The sequence below is a fragment of the Rhamphochromis longiceps genome, linkage group LG19 (genome assembly GCF_057381845.1).
Source record: "Rhamphochromis longiceps isolate RC_006_pf linkage group LG19, R_longiceps_female_GT1.1, whole genome shotgun sequence".
Lineage (NCBI taxonomy): Eukaryota > Metazoa > Chordata > Actinopteri > Cichliformes > Cichlidae > Rhamphochromis > Rhamphochromis longiceps.
The window spans coordinates 29,417,575-29,444,088 of NC_140575.1; the positions used below are offsets into that span (position 1 = coordinate 29,417,575).

Below are 26,514 nucleotides of genomic sequence, written 5' to 3' on the forward strand. Positions count from 1 at the left end.
AGCTGTGGGGCATTGAGTCATAGGCCTTCTTGTAATCAATCCAGGCAGTGCACAGGTTGGTCAGTCTGGTCTTGCAGTCTCGGCTGATTGTTCTGTCTACCAGTAGCTGGTGTTTTGCGCCTCTGGTATTCTTGCCAATTCCTTTCTGTGTCCCGCTCATGTATTGACCCATGTGCCTGTTCATCTTAGCCGATATGATGCCTGACAGGAGCTTCCATGTAGTACTGAGGCAGGTTATTGGTCGGTAGTTGGAGGGGACCGGTCCCTTCTTGGGGTCCTTGGGGATCAGGACCGTCCGGCCTTCAGTTAGCCATTCCGGGTGTCTCTCGTTAACTAGCAGCTGGTTCATTTGTGCTGCCAGACGCTCGTGGAGTGCAGTCAGCTTCTTCAGCCAGTAGGCGTGAACCATGTCGGGCCCTGGTGCTGTCCAACTCTTCATACTGGAGACCCTTTCTTGGATATCTGCCACTGTGATGGTTACTGGACCCTGTTCAGGGAGGTCGCTGTGGTCTGCCCTCAGATCCACTAGCCACTGAGCATTGCCGTTATGGGTTGCATCCTTCTCCCATATGCTCTTCCAGTATTGCTCCGTCTCCAGCCTTGGTGGTGCTGTTCTCTTATTGTTCCCTTGCCACTGAGAGTACACCTTTGCTGGTTCTGTGGAGAACAGCTGGTTTATTCTCCTGCCTTCTATCTCTCTGGTGTACCTCCTCAAGCGGCTGGCCAAGGCTGTGAGTCTTTGCTTGGCAGTTTCCAAGGCCTCAGGTATGGACAGCTTGCTGTATTTCTTAGGCACCTTATTTGTCGCACCTTTCTGCAACTCTGTTAGTTGGCTAACCTCCCTCCGTGCTACTTTGATCTTGCCCTCTAGCCTCCTTCTCCATGGAGGGTACTGCCCCTTGTGGCTGTTCAACTTGTAGCCAAGCATCTCACTGATCACTGCTGCCGTATTGTAGATCAGCTTGTTAGTGTCGGTAATCGTGGTTGTAGGTATTGCCCGTAGTGCTGCATTAACATCATCTAGCAGACCTTCTGAGGGTACTTCACGTAATCTTGGTAACCGGCTACGGGGGATCCAGGTTTCAAGCTTGGCCATGATCCTATTTTTCAGGTCAGTTCCTCTCGCACTCAACGATCCTTCTCCTATCGCACTTGGGGCTATGTACCCAATCTCGGGTGGGGGTGATGATATCTCCCCCCTGACCTGGCGTCCTGACTCCTCCTTGCCGTAGCATTTGTGTTGTACCTCGTCAATCTCTAGCTGTGAGAGCAGTCCCTTCTTTCGAATGTTGGAACACTGAGCTACTAGTTGTTTCGCCGTCATTGTGGATGTTGGGTATCGAAGTTGGGTATATATATATATATATATATATATATATATATATATATATATATATATATATATATATATATATATATATATCATGCAGACAATGAATTCCTTACATTTAAAGAATTTTCAACATTTAACTCTAGCTATGAATTACATAACTGTTGTGGAAAAATTTCAGAAATATCGGATGTCTGAGCAATCTGTGTGATTGGCAGAGTAAGACAAAAACATCTCTGAATGGTTCAAATCAGGTTTAATGTAAGAAGTATGGCAGTGAAATCCACTTGAAGCCACATAAAATTAACCAGATGTGCTGCAGGACAATTTTATTCGACTAATTGCCCTCCAATCTAAAGATCAAAAGGTTGAAGTCATTTTTTCTGCAGGCTTCCACTTAAAAGAGATTATTCACATGGATTATACCAGTATCAATGCCAGAACAATCGATCGTGGTCCTGATTCTATCAGTGTGTTTCTTTTCTGGCAAGTGGTCGATTCTTTCAAATGCTCCAAGAGTTTCCACAAAACAAGCTGTGTCTCCAAACCCTTTATCCAAACAATGCTAAATGGAATAATAAGAGAAACACACATCGATGGTCCTAATCAGAAGTGACGCACAGAAAAGTATCAAACCACATGCTTCATTGGCAAATTCTGTCTAAAGCAAACACAGAGACAACAATAAATGAAACAATTCACACTGCAGTCTAATCCAGCAAACAGTGTCTGAATCAACACATTTCTCAGACAGTCACAGGCGCAACTGAATCAAAGAAACTCTATAAAAGTATTTTTAAATACATAAACAATTTTTTTAAACAATTTTTTTTTCAGATATGGAAAACTTTAGCTCGGTCACATTCCTCTAACAAAAAAAAAAGATTAATGGGCTTCTCAAAATGATACTGAGCAGTATTTTATGAAGGTCGGGGGAAATGTGGTGAAAGAGTAACAACAGCTGCCTTAATGCCGGATAAATCCAGTCTGATCAACTTTTGAAGACTAGCTTCAAGATTTTAGAGATATGCACCAATAAACGGCCAGAGTAAAAGCATGAGAGATCTAATACCGGTAACCTGAGCAGCATACAGAGCACGAAAAGACCACTAATGAATGTTGGAGACGGGCCATAGAAAACACTGTCATGCCTGAAAAGGTCAAGTGTACAAAAAAAGCTGTCTTGGGGCTGCAAATAATGTCAGGAATAGCAGCAAGATGGAAGGCTAACAGGTAAATCATTAAAGGGACTGTATTTATAGAGGACGCTGATCCTGACCTTCTGATTATCCAACAAACCTCTCTAATCTTCTGAGTGAGCTGAATGACTGTACAAAAAAGAGAGCTGCTGGAAACTGCTTTCATATTACACATAATCGATAATCACCTGTTATACAACAGCATGCATTACAGCTGTAGAGAATAGACATTTTAAATCAACCTCGTTACCACTGACACCTTTTCTTTAGTCCCGAGATCATATGTTTAGTATCAGTATCAGTCCAAAGTTTACTCAATGCATATTCAAACTCTTGAACAAGGAGATATCATCCTGTTAAGATACTCGCTGTGCTTCAGCTTCCTGCTGACGCATCTACTTCATGTCACGCTTGCCTTCCTTCTGTACTCCTGATTCAGCTGGCGATTTTTCAACTTTTCAGAAGCGTATTGAGAGCACGTGGATGTGAAGAGCACCTGGAAAATCATCATGTTGAGATAATGCAGAATTGATGAGGGACGCTTTTGGTGAATTTACGTTACGCCTTTCCAGACACACACACACACACACACACACACACACACACACACACACACACACACATTTTGTTGGTTGAGCTACATGTGTATATATAAATCAAAAAAAGAATTGTGAAAAATGTTTTCAATTTTTGTTGTGAATCCAATTTGGAGGACATTATTTTAATCTGTTAGAAAACCCAAACATATTCTGTGAGTTGTGTTTGGCGTTGGTTGATTGGTTTGAGTCAATGGGGAGACTGTTAACTAAGGAAAAGCTTACTGCATTCCCAGGCCAGTGGTGTCAGAAAACAAAAAACAACACTGTGCACCATGCTGAGACTGACTAAAGTTCCCAGAAGATGGGATATGGTACACTTATGAGAGCACCTTTTCTGACCCGATTGTTCTTGGTGGAAATCTGTTTGGACACAGGTGCAGAGGTGAGGTGTTTGTGCAAGTCTGGCAGGAGCACCATGACCTACATCTGTTTCATCAGAACAACACACACACACACACACACACACTGCCAGCATAGCCCAGACCTTTCTGTATTAACAGCATTTGCAATATGTCTTCTACTGAACATGCCTGGGCTGAAATGCTAATCAGAGGCAGCCACAACCAAAAACCATTTGCAGAAATGAATTCATCCATGACAGATCCGGAAACATGACTGCTTGCATCAGGTCAAGAGGTGGCCGTACTTCATATGAAGCATCTTGTATATACAGATATTATAGTGTTGTTTAATAAAATGTTTAATAAGTTTTAATAAAAATTTTATCATAAATTTCTAAGTATATAAAGATTCTTCAGCTCTTTGTTTGCGTGATCCAGAAACTTTTAGTGAAAGAACTTACGCAATCATATAGAGTACCACTGAGGTCATGCTGGACTTATAGCAATATGTTTTCAGCGTTGCCATGGAAATAGGGTAAATCTTCCCTACCCGTATTGCACAACGACACTAAAGTGTAGTAACTTGATTCTATAATGTTTCGGGGCTTAATAAAAATAAGCACCCACAGCAGCTCTGTTGTTGATGTAATGGTGCACATATGGTACACGTAATAACAATAATCATTTTCTCTTTACCATGAACGTGACAGTCTGTACTCTGTCTTTTTGATCCTGCCAATGTTGGGATTCTTTGCTTTCGTGATCACTTGTCTCGGATCAAGTGATAGATCAGAGAGAAGTAGAAGAATTTTTTTTTAAATATCTGCACAATTTTAAAAAATGAAAAGGATTCTCGAATCAACACAAAGAACTCAGAAAAAAAAGATCCATCCCTTCAAACCAAAACTAGAAAAAAAGCTTGGCCACTTTGGCTGCAATCACCCGCAGTAATATTAATACCACACTAAGACTGTTTGGCTATCACAGTGAAGCATTTTTATTCCAAAATTACCAAAATTTCCCCTTTATTTTAAATATTAATTTAACAGAAACAGGTAAACAGGGTCCAATGTACGCAAAACGTCTGCATTGTGTTTATTCACATTCTCACCCTAATCCCCCAATTGGTTGTACAATGATATTGTCGATTCCTGTGCAGGGTTCTAATGACTGTCTTCAGTGACACTACAGTTCCCAAATTGGCTAAGATTCAGTTGTGTCTTGGCACTTGTTCTCAAGTCTTTAGACACATATCTCACTAGTTTTCTTTCCAGAGTCTTTGAAATCATTCACTTTCTACCTCTGCCAGGCTTGTTCTGTACTGTGTGACTTTCTTTGAATTTCTTGATGATACTTCTCACACCAGTTCTTGACACCAGGAAATCCTTTGATTACTTTAACTGAATCTCCTGCTTCCTCTGCAATTAGTACCTCCTTTTTTAGTCTAAACTCATTCTTTTTGTTTTTGGCATGATGCTTTCTCAAGTGACAGCTCAAACCCTTGCTGAAGTTTTTATACAGTGTATAAATTGGAAGATAACACTTTGTTTTAACTTGATTTTAGAAGCTTTGAGCGTTACAAAGTTAAAGCACATCACTCCAGTGGTTTGTTCTATGGCTCAATAAAAAGGTCAGTTTGTCAGGGGACTAATCGTGTTTTTTTTCTCAAATAATACTGTTATTGTGTGCAAATAGAAATTATTTCTTTTCTAAAGAAAACTAGTGTGTTTAGAGACACTACGTGGAAAAACCTTTGCTTAAAAAAAGTACATTGGATACTTTTCAGATAAAAACCCTAAATTTCATACTCCAGACTAGTAATTTTATCCCCAGCTATTCTAAAGGCTTACACTAGGTTGAGCAAAACACTCTGCATTTATTTTAAGGATCTACATATTTAGCAGATGCGTTGGCTTTAAAACACCTCTGCTGACAGTATCATTACAGAGATTCACATTCATGACTGGTTATATTCCTGTCATAAATTTCAGTTTCACTCCCTGAACAAAGACACTCAATCAACAACTCCAGAGGCTGCTGTTACATTTATGTTTCTACTATAAGTTCAGGTCACTTCAGAGCAACCAAACTGAACTGCCTTCACAGAAGCTCAGATCCAGGAAGTAGAAGAAACTTCACATGAAAGCTCCTCCGGGAAAAATGTACTAATTTGCAAGAATTACGAGTAAATGAAAAAACAGTACCTGGCATAAAGCCAGACAAATTGGACAATTGAATAAAGGAATCATGATCATAAAGTTCATGCACTCTTTTTTTTTTAAGTGAAACCTAATTCTTTAACATGTTTAAGTTGTGTCCTGCCTCGGTATTTAAAATGCTGTGTATCAGATAAGGGAGGGGGGAAAAAGAAAGACATTTGTGTCATTCAGTCAAATCCAAAGACTGGATAATTGGAATCTCTTTTCTTTTCTCTACCTGAAAATGTTGACGTTCTTTTTTAATTTGGCCTTCGTCAGCAACTTGTGTAATTGTAATGTGTGCATGTTTTACACAGCGGGGATGCAGCTGTAATGATTGCAGCACTCCTTTGCAGTTGTTAAAAATAAATTTGGCATATCATTTCAAGCTGTTTTCCATCTGGAACAAGTAAGAAAAGGAAAACAACATGGGCAGGGTAAAGGCTAATGTTAAGGCTTTGTAAAGCAGTGGTTGGCACGAGGACTATGCTGACTTTTGTATGGAAATGAATACAACTCTTAAAAGTCTTACAATATAATGATATGCAAATCTTTCTCACCACCAAATCTATCCATCCTTCCACTCTGTTCCACTTAAACAATGAAGTCATTTAAATACAAGTCACATTCATCCATTAACAGAGACCATTTGTGCATTTATATGACACACACAGCCATATTTCCCCAGGACACTACATGATTCAAACCAGAGGAGACTGGGATCAAACCACAACATCTAGACCAATGGATGACCTGCTTGTCCTGTAGTCAGTTGCTCCTGTAGTTAGAATTTGCAAATCTGAACATAACATCATGCTGGATAGCAGAGGTGAGACTTTGTGCAACACACTTGTTAAGATAGTGAACATTCCTCTAAAAAAAAAAGGTGATGTGTCGCCATAGCAAGAGCACACAAAAAGATTTGGACATGTTGGTTGGTAAAAGACAGGCATGGCATGATAATGTTGGATTCTTCTTTGCAACCACGCGTATAACAAGCACAGTTAAAGGTGATTCACAAGTCATGATTTGCCTAAGGCTTTTGTAGCCAATGTGTTGCAGACCTCTTTGCTCCACATGAAAAAGACACTCAGCTGTGCAAAAAACCACAGTCGCCAAATTATCCTGTGGGAACCCACGTTTTAAATAAATAATGACAGCAGAACTTTCCACAAGTGTTTAGGGGGCCTTTTGCATTTGGGTCGTTTCTGATTCTGTTCTCTATGGAAAATCTGCAAAGAGTCACCTTTTTGCTGTGGGTTGAGGATGCAAGTAAACATGACAGTATTGGTTTTAAGAATTTCTTCCAACACAATCCATACAGAAAGCATGATGATTGAGAAGACAGAAGCTGTGTTTTTATTAAACGCTTATGTTTGTCAGTCGAGGATGACACCGTTAAATGGGATGAACAGAAAAAAGAGAAGTGTTGGCAGAAGATCTTGTGGTCTGGTTTATTTCCACCCATAAGTTCTCTATCAGAGCCAGCGTTGGAGCACAATAGTTTTTTTTTTATTATTATTACTGCCAATTTTATAGGGAGAAATACAACATGTGGATTTGTCATGCTGGAAAAAGATTTTATAATCGAGGAAAGGGAAACAAAGTTTTTGATTAAAGATGAAAATTTTAGAATTCAATTATGTTAAAATATTGTTGTGTTTGTAGCAGTGTTGACCAGAGATTCTTCTTTTCATAGACAGTATAAAACATGGAAGCATTTTGAAGGACACAAAGATAAAAGAGCAAGCTTGGTAAACAGTGTTGGGTGTAACGTGTTACAAATCAACATTATTGTAATGCTGGTGTAATTATATTATATTTTTCAGCAATGCAGTAATGTAACACATCACAGTACTATCAATTATATTAAAATATTAATAACAGAAAATCTGAATTAAAAGGCGTGAGCAGTGTGTGACATGGTTACTGTCGATATCTGTGGAGGATTAAAAATATAAATGAAAAATTAAGTGTGTTAGATTAAGATTAGATGCTAATCTGAAGGTGCTGCTGAGCTTTTACCTAGTTAAATTTCCTTTTTTTGTTCGACCAGACATGGTCAGACCTGCTGTCCCCTCTCCAACAGTGTCATAACTTCCTTGGCGATGAATCAGATTAGTTATTAACAACTTTTTCACGCTCTTGACATCACACATGTTGGCGAAGTTGGTTAGCAAGACGAAACTCATCTGTTACGATGATAAATCACTGAAGCCTGTTCACTTGCTAATGCTAGCTGTTTTCATACAAAGTGCAGGTTGTAACAGATCGCAGAGCAGTGAAAGCAGAGCCAGCAGCAGCTTGCCTTGCATGCTGAACTCTCATCAATTTGCAATCATCACTTTTCTTTGGTACTTTTAATTTATGCCTATTTTTATATAATAATGGATTGCATTTATATAGCGCTTTTCGAGACATATATATATATATATACATATTTGAATAGCAATGCTGCCTTGCTCGTCCTGACAGAACACCACTGGTGTATTCCACACAGCTTGGTTATTGGCTGCTGGAGGTTGTTGGCTGTCATTTGCACAGTGGTACGCCCACAAACTTGTGATTGATCATGACAACTAGCAGCCATACCAGTCACAATTTGTTTGGTGTCGAACTGCACACCTCTTTGCAACCATTTTCACCCCCAGCAACCACTAACCAACCTGTTGTGGAATGCACACTTTTACCTTGTAACCTGGGGTTGCCAGATCCTCTCTAGACCTCTATGGTTGAGGCCATAACAGGTTGCATTCATAAATGATATGGATCCAACACAGTGACACACATGTGTTGCTAATTTGTGACAAGTAAAGGACTAATAAAATACTCGAATTTCAATCAAAACAGTGAACGATTACAGAACATCCAAGAAGTGAAGCCTTCTTAAATTTTCCATGATTGTTGAATCTGGCAGACTTAGATCAAAACATCTGTCAATCAATACAGACACACTCGTAACTAAATTATCTAAGCAGATGAGCTTTAGAAAAAGTGAACCACAATCACAGTTATTGAGGAGAATAACTGAAAACCCAGCTTTCTTATCCATCATAACCTCCTCTTGTTATTGATGAAACTGGGATCTTTCATCAATAACGTTTTTGTTTTTTTCTTTAACCTTCCATAATAGGTAGCAAAGGTTTTATATGTACACGAGAGAAATGTTGTGAAGGCTGTAAATCCTTCTAAGTTTTACATCAACTATTTTGATCTTGACAGCATTTTCATTACTGGGAAGGAAGCAACACATTGCACAGTATTGATAGAGCCCTTTTCTACATTACAAGAAAAATTCTTTCTATGTGACAAAGTGGCCACTCACCTTGGAGTGGTTGGCTGGTTGCAGGCATGGTAGGCCAAGATTGCCATGATTTGATTGACAGGTGACACAAAATACAAATTTTCAAAACAATTTTAAAAGTTCAAGTACATGCAGACAAATTAAAGAAGCTTGTCTACTTGTAGAGACAGCTCATTGTGATCCGCCTAATCCTTGATGATGTTGCACTTTAATTTTTCCAAAGAACTTTAATCATATTGTTTGGAAACACTGTGCTGTGGAAAAGCCTTGAAATTTTCTGACTTAAATAATTGTTATTATATACAGAGGAGGTGAAGAGAGTTGTACAACAATGAGTGTCTACAGCCATCTGCAAAAAACGATGGACACTATGTCACGGTTCAAGTCCTCATTTTAGCCGGTGGTGTTGGGAATCTTGTCAGTTTGATGGAATTATGAACATGGAAGAGTACCGTCCAAGATGCAATACGATCTGGAAAGCATCTGATAGGCAACGGCTCCATTTTTCAGCATGACTATAGTTGACTATCAAAAATGTCAAAGATAGGTCTAGAAAGTGTCTGATTGGCAGCAGCTTCATTTTGTAGTCAAACACACTGCTAATGCAGTAAAAGCATACTGGTATCAGTCAGTGGATTGGCCTCCCCAGAGCCTGGACTTCAACATTATTGAACCAATGTGGGATCGTCAGCAAATGAAACAAAAGGGAGCCAACATCCAAAGAAGAGCTTTGAATCTCCTTTAAGAAGCTTGGAGAATTATTTGTGAAGACTGTTTAAAGAAATTATTTGAAAGTTTTCCTCAAACTCAGCAGCTAATATTGGCTTTCAAGGTTATTAGTGAATTTAAAGGAAACTTTCTATGTATTTTTAACATGTTTTAATAAATCACAATGTCTTTTTTTTTCATTTTCCAGGCAGATTGTCATGGGCCTGAGTCTGTTGACTCAGGGTTGGGTATTAATTAACATTATCTTATGTTCTTGTTATTCAGGTTATGTATTCTGTTAAGATTTTCCTCGTTCTCAGGTTTTAGTTCTGTGCTCCCTATGTTTAACGTCCCTGCCCGTGTGTTCCCTCTGTTCTCTGTCAGTGTGGTGTCTCTGAGTTCTGTGTGCGTGTATTTCCTGTTTTACTTTGAAGGTCTGTGTCTGATGTCAGTGTATTCAGTTTGCGTTCTCCCTGTCTTGTCATGCTTCTTGGGTTCAGCTGTGTCTCCCTCCTGTGTGCTGTTTCCTTGTTTCCCTTTGTGTATATGAGTGCGTGTTCTCTAGTGTTTGTCGTGGGGTCTTTTGCTCATCATGCCCTGTGTTTCTCCCTGCATGTATGGTTTCGAGTTTGGTTTGTTAGGTTTTTCCCAGTTTAGGTTTTCTTAGTTCGGTCCTTGCCATCCTCGCCACACAGCCAGTGCCTGCATCTTGGGTCCTTCATTCATAACCCCGCACGTCTGCCACCGCAGCCGTGACATGGATTATAAAGAAATGAGAGGTAGCTCAAGACATTTGCAAATCACCTCATGTCAACAGATCTAATACGATTACATTCATCTTGTAACTTAACATAACCCTGATCCTGACCTTCAGGATTATCAGATCTTAAATCAGATTTGATTTAGGGCACTAGCCCCATTAACCTGCAGACCAACCTGCACTTTGGTTGTGTGGTAGTCTGACAGATCTCTAGTGTCGTATGTAATTTAGTGAAGCGTCATTTATCTAGCACATTCTAATGCTAAGTTACAAACAAACAAGCAATGCATTTTAGAAGCTTCTTGAAACAACCTAAAGATTCAGAAACACTGATGAATTTGGGAAGGTGATTGCAGAGGGTTGTTGCCTTTTGCTTTGCACTTGGAGTGGGTGATGGATGAAAGGCAGACATTTGAGGACTGGAGTGATTGAGAAGCAGAAAGAGGAACAACAAGATCAGAAATATAAAAAGCAGTAAGGCTGTGCAGTTCACTTAATCAACCAAATAATGTATTTTATTATCAATTTTAATGGAAACAAGTGTGTGTGTGTGTGTGTTTGGGGGGTGGAAGATCAGATGGGCAATAGTTGTAGTTGAGAGGCTACTAGCTGCATTTTGAAGCAACTGTAATCGATTTTGTGCACCTTGATTGAGGTACATACAGAGGGAATTGCAGTCATCCAGATGGGAAAACATGAAAGTATTTTAGGAATGAACAGTTTGACGTCCACAGAAAAGAAGACACATCTGATTTTAATGATATACTACCTCAGATTTGAAGGTAGATGTGCAGAATTATAGCTTAAATCCCGCTTTGTTGTTGGCAAAGTTTAAAAATGAAAGAAAGGTAAGTTTAAAAATCAGCAACTTCCTGGTGCTTACCAGGACTTTAGCTTGGACTGTTGGCCAATGAGCATTAAAATGCCTTTTTGAGGGCTTTTAAAGAAGAGAGCACATGGCATCATTGACAGTAATTTGCATTTCCTGTGTTTATTCTTATCTGTTATTGTGAGCAGCACATTTTTATAGTATGTAATGATTTATAATTATTTTAACAATGGTTATTATTCTCAGTTCATGTATTGTTCCCTATCCTGGAGCTATTTTCCTCCCACTCTAATGCACTCCCTACCTGCAGATCTATAGTGTCAGTGCCTTGAAAAACATTTTCTTCAAACTGACATTGATTGACAGCTTCATAAATGAAGAGAAAGGTACTTTTCACAGGTTTGAAGATGTAACTTGAACAACACAGAGGTTTGACCTTTGAACTGTCATCCTCTGGAGAGAAAGCTACAGTTAGTGCTACATGCTTGACTGACAGAAAGAAAGAAAGACAGAAAACTTAAACAGTGTATAAAGGAGATTTATAACTTGGATTTTGCAAACCCGTCAGTGTGTAAATGTAGGTTATAGATATTGGACTAATTCAAAGAAAAGGTGAAAGAAATTCTCTTTATAAGAGAAAAAAGCACAAAAACAAAGCTAATCATTTTCTTGACAGCCTTTCATTACTCCGGCTTTAATTTTCAACCTGCCTGTGACTTCAGTCGTTTTAGAAGTACGTGCTATCTGCCAATTCTGACTGATGTGGATGGACGGGTGCGTATTTCAAGCTGAATAATTCAGTGATTTACCCTAGCTTATATTTAAAACACAAGTGTCTGTATACAAAAGCCTGGTGTTTGTTCATTAAAGTTAACATCCTCTGCATGTTTGTATCACGTCTATGAGCATTTAATCTTTTTATTAGAAACACCTGATAAATATGCATGACACCTGTACTGTTATATTTAGATCACCAGGAGTAAGGACAGCTGTATTTGTTGTGTTAGCTACGATCTTATAGACAAAATAAATAAATAAATAACAACATACCGTCATCTACTGAAAATTAAAGTTGAATGACACTTTACAATTTCTAGGCTGCAGCCAATAATAATCTCAGCTGCAACTTTATTAAGTATGCTTACCACAACTAATGGAGCCTACTGTTTGACTGTACTGCAATTTGATATTTACAATGGCCTGCCCTTAATGATACAAATTGGAGTGGAGAAAATGACAGGAACACCTTTCTGTGGGATGCAATTCAGTTCAGCAGGGCCATCAGTCTGTGGGCTGACTTTGTCTCTCCACGTGAACTCTTTACTTGCAAACATCTAAGACTGCTCAAATGTGATTTGTCAATAGAACAAAACCTCCTAAAAGTGAAAGTCTTGCTCTTTGACTACAGACTCTCAAAATATTCAGATACACTCACTCACCATGTTGTTAGTTACACCTGTTAAACTACTCATTAACATAAACATTTAATCAGCTAATCACATGGCAGCAACTCAATAAGGCACGTAGACGTGACCTGCCAAACTTCAAACAGAGCGTCAGAATGGAGAAGAAAGCTGATTTAAATTACTTTGAATGTGGCATGGTTGCTGCTGCTTGTATTTCAGAAACTGCTGATCTACTCGAATTTTCCAACATAATGATCTCTAGGCTTTACAGAGAATCGTCTGAAAAAGAGAAAATATTCAACAAGCAGCAGTGTTCTGGGCAAAAAATGCTTTGTTGAGGTCAGAGGAGACTGACCAGACTGCTTCGAACTGTTATGAAGTAACCCAGTAACTTGTTCTAAACAAGGTATACAGAAGAGCTTCTTTGAATGCACAAATAAAATACTCGGGCAGATGGGCTACAACAGCAGAAGAGCACACTGTATGCCACTCCTATTAGCTAAAAATAGGAAAGCAGAAACACAAAACAGGCTGTAATAAAGACCAAAAATAAAACAGTAGCAGATCAGAAAACCATCTAATAAGATGAGTCTCAATTTCTGCTGTGACATTTGATGCTGGGGTCAAAATTTGATGTAACTAATGGGAAGGCATAGATCAACTTACCACGTGTCAACGGTTCGGGTTAGTGGTGGTGGGGTAATGGTGTGGGAGAGGTTTTCTTGGCACACTCTGGGCCCCCTAGTGTCAGCAGAGAATCGTTTAAATGCCACAGTCTACCTTTTTCTATGTCGTTCTGAAGTAAAGCCTTGTCATGCACTGCTGCTTTTTTGGTTACCCACTGACTTGTTTTCCATCACTTTAATCTGACAGGTACAAAACACTTGAAGATATTCTGGGTATATGCATTGTTTATTTTAATCCCCAAAAGTTTGAACAATCTTGAAACCTGAATAAATATTTACTCAAAATCAGCTGCTGGCAGGAGGTATTAATGATCTCATGGAGTAACTGTGAGTTATATAAGAAGGAATCAGTGATAGTGTGATGTTTGGCTGAGGGGTGAATCGCATGGCAGCAACTCACTGCATTTAGGCATGTACACATGGTCAAGACAACCTCCTGAAATTAAAACCAGGCATCAGAATGAGGAAGGAAGGTAGTTTAAGTGACTCTGAATGTGGCACGGTTGTTGGTACCAGACAGGCTGGTCTCAGAAACTGCTCATCTCTATCCTGCCTTGTATCAATACTGCAAGTTGCTTCTGGGGGTGTGGGGGATATCTTCACAACACATTTTAGACCACTCATGATCTACAGACTTTAAGTATTTCTATTGAACATGTGCATCCCTTTATTGCCACAGTGTACCCATCTTTTGATGGTTTCTTCTAGACAGGATAATGCACCAGAGCTCAAATAATCTCAAACTGCTTGCTCAAACATGTCATTGAATTCACTGTACTCAAATGGCCTCCACAGTCACCAGATCTCAGTCCAATAGAGGATTTTTGGGATGTGATGAAATGGGAGATTCTCACCATGGATGTGCAGCCAAAAAAAAAAAAAATCTGCTGCAACTGCCACGATGAATTAAACCAGTTCTGAAGGCAAAACGGGGTCCAAACCGATACTAACAAGGTCTAGTAAGTAAAACCTTATATGTGTCTATTTACAACACCATAAACTCCAAACTTCCAAAATAACCATAAAGTTGGAAGGCTTATCTTTATAGCTAGTCTTCATGAATATAAGTAGGCTCTAGTATATGACTATTGCATTCGACTGCATTCATTTTATCTACAGATGTTCCCTTTTTGCTGTTTTTGACACTGTTCAGATAAAACTGAAATATGGAAAAATGTTTAATGATTTTCTGCGATGTTACTTCAATTATGCAATAATGTCCGCTTTATTTTTTTTAATTTGATTTTCTCAGGGTAAGGTTTTTAATCCTGGCGTGAGAAGCTGGTTCACAGAGTCCTTTCCATAAAAGTCTGTCTTGACATATGTGGGCAGAGTGAGCCTGAAAGCTTCTCTTGGACTCGGAGCCCTTTTGACTGGTGACTAACACGCAGTGAAAGGGAGCAGAGGCAGGGGAGGAGGGTTTGGAGGGAGGAGGGTTTGGGGCGGTTGTCGTCATTGGGAGCTGCAGCAGCATCAGCATCACCGGAATGAGTAACAGTGCGCAACTTGAGAAATAACTATAGTGTCTGGAGGAGCGCGCGTGTGACCGTTAATCGTTAACTTCACGAGCCGGGTTTCTCTTCAGCGTATTCATGAGGGCTTAAAAGGTACCAACAAGGAAACCCCCAACACGGACTCTCTGTGGAGCTGCCGCCGAAGAAAGAGGAGCCATGGACTATATAAAAAACCACAACACTTATCTCCCCTTCTTCATTTTAATAAGTAAGTCACGCACTTTGACTCCAGTGAGTGTTTTGGTAAAACTTTTCCCGTCTTCTGTCTCCTTTTTGCGCTTACTTTGTGTTTTCTTTAAATGGTTGAATGGGCACATTTGGCAACAGTGTGCCACGTTAATTAGCCTTTCTGCAGCGTCGTGCCACTCACAGGGGCCACGGGGGAGAGTTGGTCCAGGGTTTAGACCGAGTCTATTGCAGTTTGATCCGATCATGAATCTTTGGCACAAAAACGCGCCGTCTCGCACACGTCCCAGCGGTGCTTCCACATCCACTCTGAGAAGCGACATCAGGCGAGGTGTCATTTTCTCTGGAGGCAACACTTGACGGAATTTGATTTACATTCATTTACACTGCAGCAGGACGACAAGACTTGGCAAGGAATGGGCTCTCGGAGCAGTTAATGGGGTTACATAATAATTGTATGCTGTTGGTTATACTGCTTATCTTAAATAAACAGAAGAAAATATGACATTTTTCTTTAGGCTTTAAGCAGATTAACCCAGATTTTGTTTTGTTAAACCTAGTTGAAAAAGGCAAATATCATTAAACAAAAAATGCCTGAATTTTTTTCCTTCCCCCCCCCCCCCCCTTTTGTAGTATTTAGAAAATAAAAAAATAAAATCCATGAATCATTGTTTACTGGAAGAAAATCATGTTTGTTTGTGCTTCTTGCCTGCCAGATCCAATCAGGCTTAATTTCATATGAATAGAGTGAGTGTTTGTGACCAGCAGAGGCATGTCATGTGGTCAGGGAAATGATGGTGAACTCACTCACAGGGATCCACTAGAGCTGGCTTATTAGCATCACTGTAACTTCCTCTGGCTTTAAATCATCTCATGCAGCACAGTTAGTTCACTTTCTACATGCTAATGCTATTTTGAATGATCTGCTCATGCTTATTGAAAGCCAGATTTGTTATTAGTTCTTTAGAGGGGGGAGTTATTATTAGTACTACTGCTGGTAAGTGCTCATATATTTTGTTATGTTTCACACAGGTTGATGCAGCACCACATGTTTTCTCTTTCTGCTGAATAGCTGTATGTATCATATATGTTTAGCCAATCAACATGTACCTAAAGAGGGCTGTAGATAGCTTACTCCACTTGAAGCAACAACACCTTGTTTTTTTATTTGCAAGAAAAAGCCACATGCAGGAGCCCCTCCCCTTGGCTTTAGCAGCCACTGTGGCTGGATCAGTGTAAGTGGCTCTTACTGCAGTCACTCCAGTGACAGGAATGAGTCCAGGATGAGCTCCGCCAAAACTCACAGTATTATGTCAGATCCCCCTCCTCCCCTCTCTGTGCCTGAGGCACATCTAGCATGCATCCGACTCGTGAGGGATAGTCTTCTCATACCAGCGCGGCCAATATTTGATTTTCGCAACATTATCTATTCGCAGTATTCTCAAACTACATGTGGGGAGTTGGAGAGAGAATCTTTAACCATAATTATAGAAAGCCCATAAAAATTACAATTACACTCAAGTGGAAATGCAAAACAGATCAGCTGATACATATTTGACTGAAAATTGCTTTCTCTGCTGTGGCAAATACTGTGTGATCAAAGGGCGGATGTTATTAACCAGGTTGGTAGCACTGTCCTATTGTGTGCTTAGTGTTGATTAACATGATAAACTGTATAAATGATGGATGTGTGCGCTGTGAGGTCACCCATCGGTTTGTAGACGTCTCACTATTCTGTAAACATGTTTATCTCTTCTCTAAATTGGGGCATTTTATCAGCAGGGTCTAGGAGGCCATTTGAGGCCGGCTCAAGTGGCCGCTCAGTGAACTGTTTCTCATACTCCTGCATTGGTGTCTTTTCATCATATGTGTATTATTAAGATCCTATCATTATGTTATTTTTTTTAAACATCACTGTTAGAAAGTTATCTCTGGGATGCTGGGATGATAGCTCCCTCAGGACTTAAACTCCGGTCAGAGAGTGGGGCACAGAGAGTGATGTCCAGATATACTTTAGTGGAAGTTAACAGCAGCTCAACAGTACAGCAGTAGGCATACTTAACAAGTGTGGGAGGGGCGGACACACGTGTGATTCTGAATAACAAGAAACAAGGAGAAACAATTATCACATGTAAATATAACAATTATCACTTCCCAACATCACACCAATATAACGAACTGTAACACAAATAATGCCCGGAGGTGAATGCTCTGACACAAGAAAGTCCCACAATCCCATTTGAACAGGCAGGAAACAAGAAGACCTGCATATCTCAGGCAACAGAAAAGCCCTAATGCCCCAAAATTAGGAAAAGTTGACAATTACATGGTCTTCAGTGCCCTCTAGTGGCTAAATAACCTAACTGCGGTGCACAGATCCAACCCGCAACAAAGGCTACGGTGGTAAGTCACATGCCTCTACCAATCTCGATAAATATCCTAGCCTAAACCCCCTGTAATTATCATCAAAGTACAAGTGGAAATGGACTCGTAGAATTGGAAGGATTTCGACTCACATTTGCACAGGAACGCACACGGCTGGAGATCGCTATTCACCCACACTCATGGAGAAAAGCATGCCTAGTGCTCCCCGGACTCGTGATACGGCAGGACCGTTGTAAAAGCATGTGACGTCATCACCGTAGCAAACAGTAAGAACAAAGTGGAACTTATCGGCAGACATTACCAGTGCACTTATAACTATGCAACTGAAATATAAGGAGACACAGCCGCCCCCAAATTTAAGTAGTAAATTTGCTCTTCAACCAAAAGTCTAAGCATCATTGGGTTTACAGTCCTCCTCATCCTCCCAGGCTGAGAGTCTGACTAATCTGGCAACAGGTTGAAGATATGTCTGTCCCTTGATTGTCACCTCAGCCGCTCTCACCCGACCATCTGGCCCTGGACAGGCCTTGACCACCTTTCCAATAGGCCACTGCGCTCGTGGTAGTTGTGAGTCAACCACCATAACCACTTGACCTGTGGTTAAGTTGTCAGTATCACCCTGCCATCTTTGTCTCCTCTGAAAATCAGGCAGATGGTGACGCAGGAAGTTGGAACAAAAATGGTCTGCCAGAATCTGACTATGGCGCCATCGCCATCTTCCCAGCATCTCACTCGAAGCATAAATCACCTGGGGGAGTGATGCATCTCGTCGCCCCATTAGCAATAAGTTGGGTGTGACTGGATCCGGATCCGCTACATCCGAAGAGACATAGCCGAGAGGCTTTGCATTAATGATCCCTTCCACCTCGACGAGCACAGTTTGCAAAACTGCCTCTGTGACCGTATTGCCTCCCAGCACCACTTGAAGAGCTGCCTTCACAGATCTTATCTCCCGTTCCCAAGTACCTCCAAAATGGGGGGAACCTGGTGGATTAAACCGGAACTCAATCCTCTGCTCCACCAGCTACTCTTTAATGGGGGCTTCAAGAGCTGAGAAACTAGACCACAGTTCGATCTCTCCTCCCCTGAAGTTGAACATTCAGATAGGATCTCATATGGCTTGCCCCGGCGTGCAATAAACAGACGCAGAGCCATGAGAAAGGCATCAGTATCTATGCTGTCCAACAGGTCAAGATGCACACAGCTCGTAGTCACGCATTTGAATATGATACCCCAACGCTTTTCGGTGCGCCGTCCTACTTTGATGTTGTAAGGACCGAAGCAGTCGACTCCAGTGGACCAAAAGTGGTTTGTATAGGCGCAGCCTCGCGGGGGGTAGATCTGCCATCCGAGGAATATTAGGACGGGCTCGACACCTTCAACACTCACCACAGCTGTGCTGGTGCCGCTTGATTGCCTCCCTTCCTTGGATAATCCAATATTTTCTCCTTATCTCCCCGAAGACTCGTTCTGGCCCAGGGTGCAACAGCTGCTCATCATATTCTCTGATCAGCAGTTTAGTCACCGGATGCTGCGGGTCAAGGACTATGGGGTGCATGGCATCCAAGTCCAAACCTTCTGCTCTTCTTAGTCTGCCCCCAACTCTTATCAGCCCAATAGCCGGGTCATCCTCCGGAGCGAGTGTTAGCAGGCGACTCTGCTTATGAATTGCCTTACCAGCAGCCAGGGCCTGTAATTCCTCAGGGAAGCTATCATTTTGAGCTTGTTTCAGGAGATGCAGCTCAGCAGCTGATGCATCTGTAGCAGTCATGACATGGTTTTCATGATCAGCAGCCTTAACCACTGCACTCCATTTGCCAAAATTGGAAATTGGCACCGTTAGCTGTGGACTGCATGTGGTGGTGGTTCCACAGAATGCTGTTGCTCTCAGCTCCCCATTGTCTTCTTGACCTTCACCTTCACGGAGAGTTGGCCAGGTATCAGGGTTCGTTAAAAGGAAAGGTGGGCCCTGAGTCCAACGGTTTGGTTGATTCAGCTCGAGAAGGGTTTTCCCTCGCGTGAGGTCACCAGCCGGATTGTCCTTGGTGTTGACATATCTCCAACTTGACACCTCAGTAAGACCTTGTATTTCGGCAATCCTGGTACCAACAAAGACCTTATAGCGGCATGAATCGGATTGGATCCAGGTCAAAACTGTTGTTGAGTCACTCCATAGGGTGATGTCACTGGGTTGAAATGCCAGCTCGGTCTCGAGTACTCTAGCCAGTTGGGTTCCGGCAAGAGCTGCACATAACTCCAAACGTGGCATAGAAATCTGTTTCCGGGGGCTTACTCTTGACCTCGCCATCATGAATGCCACGTGGACGTCGCCTTGGGAGTCCTGTGTTCATAGATAGGCGGCGCTCCATAGGCTCTTTCGGAGGCATCACAAAATATGTGAGCCCCTCCACCTGGTCTCCCGGTGTCTGCTCTTGGTGGCACATAGCATCTTGGTAATTCCACCTGTGGCAAGTACACTAGTTCCTTCTCCCACTGTGTCCATCTGTCTAGTAGGGCCGTAGAATGGATTTGTTTATCCCATCCAACTCCTGCCTTCCAAAGATCCTGAATTAAAACCTTCGCTCGAGTTGAGAAGGGTATGAGGTAGCCCAGAGGATCATACTGCGATGCCATCACCCGATAAACATTTCTCAGTGTGGGCAGAGAGTACTCCACAAATCGATGCCTGTATCCAAGGCGGTCAGTGAGACAGTTCCAACAAAGGACCAGAGCTGGTTCTTCTGGGTCTTGGCTGTGCTGGCCAAAGCTCTGTGCTGGCTGCTTTGACTTCCACTGGCAGGTGCTCCAACACCGATGAAACGTTACTGGCCCATTGCCTAATCTCGAATCCCCCTTTGGCAAGTAACTCCCGCATCCGATCTATGAGTGTCTTAGCCTCCTCTGCAGATTGGAGACTATGCAAACAGTTATCGACGTAGAAGGCCCTCTCCACCGTCATCTTCATTACATTGGCTGTTGTCCCTGACATGTCTTTGGAGGGCATAGGTGGCACAACAAGGACTGCATGTTGTACCAAAAGGCAGAACCTGCCACTCGTACACGCTTGGCTCCTCATCCTTCCTCATAGATCTCCATAGGAAGCGGAGCAGAGGTTTGTCCTCAGGCAGCAACTGAATTTGGTAGAACATTGCCTTGATGTCACCACTTATGGCCACAGTATGCTCCCTGAAGCGGAGGAGGACCCCAAGCAGTGAAGGTCCCAGAATTGGACCTGGAAGCAACTGGCTGTTGAGGCTTAGCCCATTATATTGATACGAGCAGTTGAATACAAGTCTAGCCTTGTTGTTGTGGTGAACTACATGGTGGGGTAGATACCATGACTCGCTCGAACAATCCACCTTCTCAGGTGATAGTTTCTCAACATAGCCTACCACCTCCAGTTTATGTACTTCCTGACAATAGGTTTCAGCCTGCCCTGGGTCTCTCGCTATCCGACGTTCAGTACTCCGTAACTTTTGTAGCAAGGCCAGCCTGGGTGCATAGAGGTGACGAATGTCTTTGCGACGGAGGAGGGGCGTTGCATGTCACTCCCTCCACCTGTACTCTGGTAGTGTGCTGCTCAAGAGCTTCAAGTGCTTTCTGATCTTCCTTAGAACGTGTCGCAGTCTTCACATTTGTGTATGGGAGTACATCCGCCTTCCACAATCGTTCTGCATGTTGAAGGAGATCATTGCTTGGGGACCCAGTAAAGAGACACTGTTGCTCTTCCACAGCGAACTGGGCTAAGTTAGCTGGACCCTGCAGAGCCCATCCAAGGCGGGTACAGACTGCCAATGGACCCCCAGGAGGGCCAGACCGTATAGGGTTCATTGGGATAAGCAGATGAGGGAAGTCTGAGCCAATAAGGACTAAAGGCTGCACCCTGTCGATAGGGGAAAGTGGGAGTCCCCGCAGGTGCGCATATTTTTGCATGAGTGCCTGGATAAGGTCGTCGGACAGGGTCGTCTGGGGCCCCCGTACTGCAGACGACCCTGTCCGACACACAGCCCTGAGTCCTCACATACCGACCACAGTATGTGAGGACTCAGGGCTGTGTGTCGGACAGGGTCGTCTGCAGTACGGGGGCCCCACAGGGAACGGTTCTGGCTCCGTTCCTCTTCACCATCTACACTGCAGACTTCTCCCACAATTCCACCCAGTGCTTCCTGCAGAAGTTCTCTGATGACTCTGCAATAGTCGGCCTCATCACTGATGGGGACGACAAGGAGTACAGAGGTCTGACCCAAGACTTTGTGGACTGGTGCCAGCTGAACTACCTCCAGATCAACGCCAGTAAAACCAAGGAACTGGTGGTAGACTTCCGCAGGCACAAGCATTCTCCACTGCAACCACTGAACATCCAGGGTATGGACATTGAGGCTGTGGACAGCTACAGGTACCTTGGTGTTCATCTGAACAATAGACTGGACTGGACTCATAACTCAGACGCCCTCTACAGGAAAGGGCAGAGCAGGCTGTACCTGCTGCGGAGACTCAGGTCGTTTGGAGTGGAGGGCCCACTCCTGAAGAAATTCTATGACTCTGTTGTGGCTTCTGCTATCTTTTATGGCGTGGTCTGCTGGGGCGGCAGCATCTCTGCTGGGGACAGGAAGAGACTGAACAGGGTGATCCGAAGGGCCAGCTCTGTTCTAGGATGCCCTCTGGACCCAGTGGAGGTGGTGAGTGACAGGAGAACGGCGGCTAAGCTGTCATCCCTGATGGACAACATCTCCCACCCCATGCAGCAGACTGTGACAGCACTGAGCAGCTCCTTCAGTGGGAGACTGCGGCACCCACGGTGTGGGACGGAGAGATTTCGCAGGTCTTTCCTCCCCACTGCTGTCAGACTCCATAATAAAGACTTTAACTGATCAAGCACACACATCCATACATATGCAATAGTACTAAGTGCAATAATCCTTTCTGTCATCGTTGTATTTTTACTCAGTTGTATATAGTATTTGTATTTGTATTCTATTTTTTATCTTATTGTATATTTATTTTATTTTATTCTACTGTATATAGTATTTTATTTTATTCTATTCTGTACAGTTGTGTACTGTATTTATTCTTATTGTATTCTAATTTTTGCCTCATAACTTTTGCACTGTCCACTTCCTGCTGTGACAAAACAAATTTCCCAAGTGTGGGACTAATAAAGGTTATCTTATCTTATCTTATCTTATCTTATCTTATCTTATCTTATCTTATCTTATCTTATAACTGGATAACTGTGCTCAGAGAGGCCCAGTTTGTCAGCAGTGAAGGCATGATGGATGTGGTATCTCACTTTAGGATTATGGGTAGGGGAAATCTCAAAGGAGACCGAGGCCCCTTGGAGGTGAATCACATCCTGACGAACAGTTCTTAATGGAAGTGTCTCGGCTTCCTTCCCTAGATTGAGGTGCTGCACAGCTGGTGGTAGGATGATGGATCGTTCAGAACGGTCATCTAGTACAGCAAAGGTCTCTAATGAATACTCAGCATTGTACAGATACACCTTCACAACCTTTAGCAGGACCTTATGAGCACGGTTTGGGTGATCAATGTGGATGGTGGACGTATCTGGGGCAGTGCCAACCATCAGGACTTTCCTGGGCTCCTGTTGGCAAATTTCATGCAGCACTGTAAGCACTATTGGGCCCAGTAGGCCGAAGGAAAAGATTGGATTCTTTTTGCAACACTCATAAAAACACATTTTCAGTGCAGTCTTTTTAAAAGAGGCTTATCTTTGTCAATTTCTTTTAATTAATACTGTTAATTAAATTCCTATTATTTAAAAGATGTATACGGTAATATGTACAAAAGTCTTGAGCCGCTCATCAAATCAAATTATATTTTGCTTCCATCAGTCATTCTTGACATTTTCTGAAAAGTGGTCTTGAGCAAAAGTTCTCCAGGTTTTCTGAAGGTCCTTCTTAGTACTTTTTCACTCATTTTCAGTTGAGTCTGGTACCAGATCAACTTCAGAGATTTTATCTCCCTGTTTGTTAAGCCACTTAACACTGACCTATGAATCAATTGCATTTAAAAAGAAAGCAACTAACTTAAATAATGAGTTCATGTTTGTCCCTTTTTCACAAGCTTGTCACAAAATTACATATCATGTTCTCGTTTCTTTAGTTGAGTCTCTCAAAAAAGCCAAAGATAGATCTGGAAAGCACCTGATTGGCCAGTGCCAACACCGCCAATGCAGTAAAAGCATACCTGGGTAGAAAACACCCAGTCATAGATTGGCCTCCCCAGAGTCTGGATCTCAAAATTGTTTAACCCAATGATTTTGACAGAGAACAGAACAAAAGGCAGCCAACATCCAAAGAAGAGCTTTGGGATGTCCTTCAAGAAGCCTGGAAGACTTTTCCTGTAGACTCCATAAAGAAATTATAAGAAAGTTTAATAGAGTTCAGGCTGTGTTAAAGAATAAAGATGGTCATGCTAAATATTGAGTTTTAAACTTGTTGAGAGTCTTATCTCTTTTTGCCTTATATACTGTGTTTCCATCTAAGTTTGCACAGGGTTCAGTAAATCACCTGTTTATCTTGTTCCTTGCAAATCAGATACAAGGTGTCTCGAGACTTTAGCGCAGTACCGTATATATGTTTATCCTCGGCCCTCTGATAAACCCAGCCTCTCGCCCTGCGACTGCTTGGATAGGCTCTTGTCCCTGCATGACAATGAAGTGGATAAGTGGTAAAGAAGAAAGATGGACAGATGAAATTTCTCCTTCACCCCACAGAAAGATTTAAACACACAGACTTTGCTTTAACACAGTGGAACGTGAAAATATATAAAGGAGATGGCTTTAAAATAGGATTGTACAACAGAAACAGTTACTGTTATCCAAGTTTCATAATCTTACCTTCTCCTCATGTCTAAGAGTTGTGCTAAAATTGCATTTTTCGAAATGGCACAGGAAGAAGCAGAGACAAAAGCCAACTATCCCTTTAGTATTAGGAGAAAGTGATTCTTGTCACACTGATTCAATCAATCACTTCTTTTTATCAATTAACCGAATGCCACTGGGGATTTCCTGAAAAAATGTGAATTGGCAAGAATGCGTTTTATCATGAAAGAATTTAAAATATGCAAAAATATAAAGTACAAAGAGTCAAATTCCGATCGTGCTTTCTTTCTGCCGTATGACCATTTTGAGTAGTTTACCCTGTTTCTGCTTCCAGTAACAGAGGCCAAATTGACTGTATCCTCAGATTTCAGCTTGTGCTTTGATCACACTTTAGCTTTTATAGTTATTCACGATATCTGCTAATTAAAACTAAATGGGATTGCTTATGCATACTATTCTATTGGGACTCTAAGGTAAATACAATGGAAGTGTGACTGCAGTGAATGCGTGAAGCTTCCTGACTCAATATGTGGTTAACTGCTGGATCTGATTTTGATTGTGAATTTCAAACAGTGCTAACACGCAGTCTGTGTGTGTGTGTGTGTGTGTGTGTGTGTGTGTGTGTGTGTGTGTGTGTGTGTGTGTGTGAGGCTTTAATGATAGTTCCAATCACCTGTGTTTATTTTATGCGTCTCGGTCCCCATGTGTCTCTGTGAATGTTAAAAGACGACCGATCTGATCTGCACTTAATCAACAAAGTTTGAATGCAATTGCACGCAATGTTCCCTTCGCTCGTTCACATACAAAGCATGTCAGTTCAACATTGGAGTGACTATTATTATATATAGAAAAACCAAACTCACCTCCAGAATTTACCTGCTGTTTAATGTGGCATTAATGGTAAAGAAGACAACTTTTTTGGCGAGATCAAATTTAAAAAAATGAAAGGTTGACCCAAAATGAGCAAATTTAAGGCATAAACTGGTAAGTCCAAGTTTTAAACTTGCTGAGGAGCTATGTGTTTATATTTCAGGAACTTGGTGTGAGGATTTGTTGTATTTATATGATCACTCTGTTCACTCTGTTTTAAGAAGTGCAAACTGTATCATTTGCATATGCAAGTTGTTCTCACTTTCCTCTTCAAAACATCTCATTTCCTCAGTCTTTCTCCTTTCTGAAGTTGTCTGGCAGGCTTTGGCATCGACCTCATGTTTTAGAACTCCATCTGTCTTTTTATCTTGGATGCTCTTTCTGTTTATTGCTATCCACCTCCTGAGCCATCAACAGCCTGTAACACAAAGAGACAAGTGAGAGTATTTCCTCCTGTGTCCTTGTAGTGAAGTTGCTGGTCTAATGTCTATTGCTCAGGTGTAGTTCGAGGGTAATGATCTTTTTCCACTGCTGGCAAAAAGAGGAAGGGATAGAGGATCAAAGCTGACCTCGGGGGCTTCCCTCTTCTGGCTGGCTAACAGATAGATGAGTAGCCAGCTGTGTGTCGCCCATGTTCAAGGGCGACTTTGGGTTGGGACAAAGCCAAACCCTTTTTTCCATAAAAAAAGTTTTTTTTAAAGAAGGTTGTTAAAATAGTCCAGAGATACAATTAGGCAGAAACATGATATGAAACTGACCTTTGGCAAGATATTCAAAATGAGTGAGATTTTAGACTTGGCAAACATTTCAAGCGTCTAAGTTAGGTTTTTTGTTTTCTTGCTTAATACTGTAATTCAGAGCCTCAGATAAATGAAAATGATTAATAGCCTGCAACTAACTGTTTTTTTCATGATTTATGACTGTGACCCACAATGACCCAATGTGACAAGTTCTAAAGTAGGAAAAGAGGAAAAAACAAGTTAGACAGCATAAATATTTTTTTTTATCAGCCAAAATAACATGTTTTGCATTTGTAATGCGAAAACCGGTGCTAACCTTTGATTTCAGCTCATTTTTTTTCAGTGAATAGCACCAATTGAGGGTGTTTATGGGTTTACTTACGTGAACTGTTCACTTCAGGTAACTGAGCAGTGTTTTTGTTGGACTAAGTTCAGGGATGCAACAATCCAGCGTTTGTAATAGTAGGTGAAATACCCCCAAGCTGCCCCTATTAGCATTGGGTGACCATATTTTGATCTCCAAAAAAGAGGACACTTGGCCCAGTCATGAAGAACTTTAATAATACTGTTTGCTTAAAGAAAATTTTAACATATTTAAACAATGCCTTCTCTGTG

General features: G+C 41.6%; 1 protein-coding gene across 1 annotated transcript in view; it reads left to right on the forward strand.

Annotated features, from left to right (window-relative positions):
• Positions 1–14,890: 14,890 nt before the first annotated feature.
• Positions 14,891–26,514, forward strand: part of ltk (leukocyte receptor tyrosine kinase) — a 75,184-nt gene continuing 63,560 nt past the window's right edge. Inside the window, exon 1 of the mRNA XM_085391171.1 lies at positions 14,891–15,082. Coding sequence (XP_085247297.1) covers positions 15,031–15,082 — 52 coding nt within the window. The 5' untranslated portion in view covers positions 14,891–15,030. The remainder of the gene's footprint in view (positions 15,083–26,514) is intronic.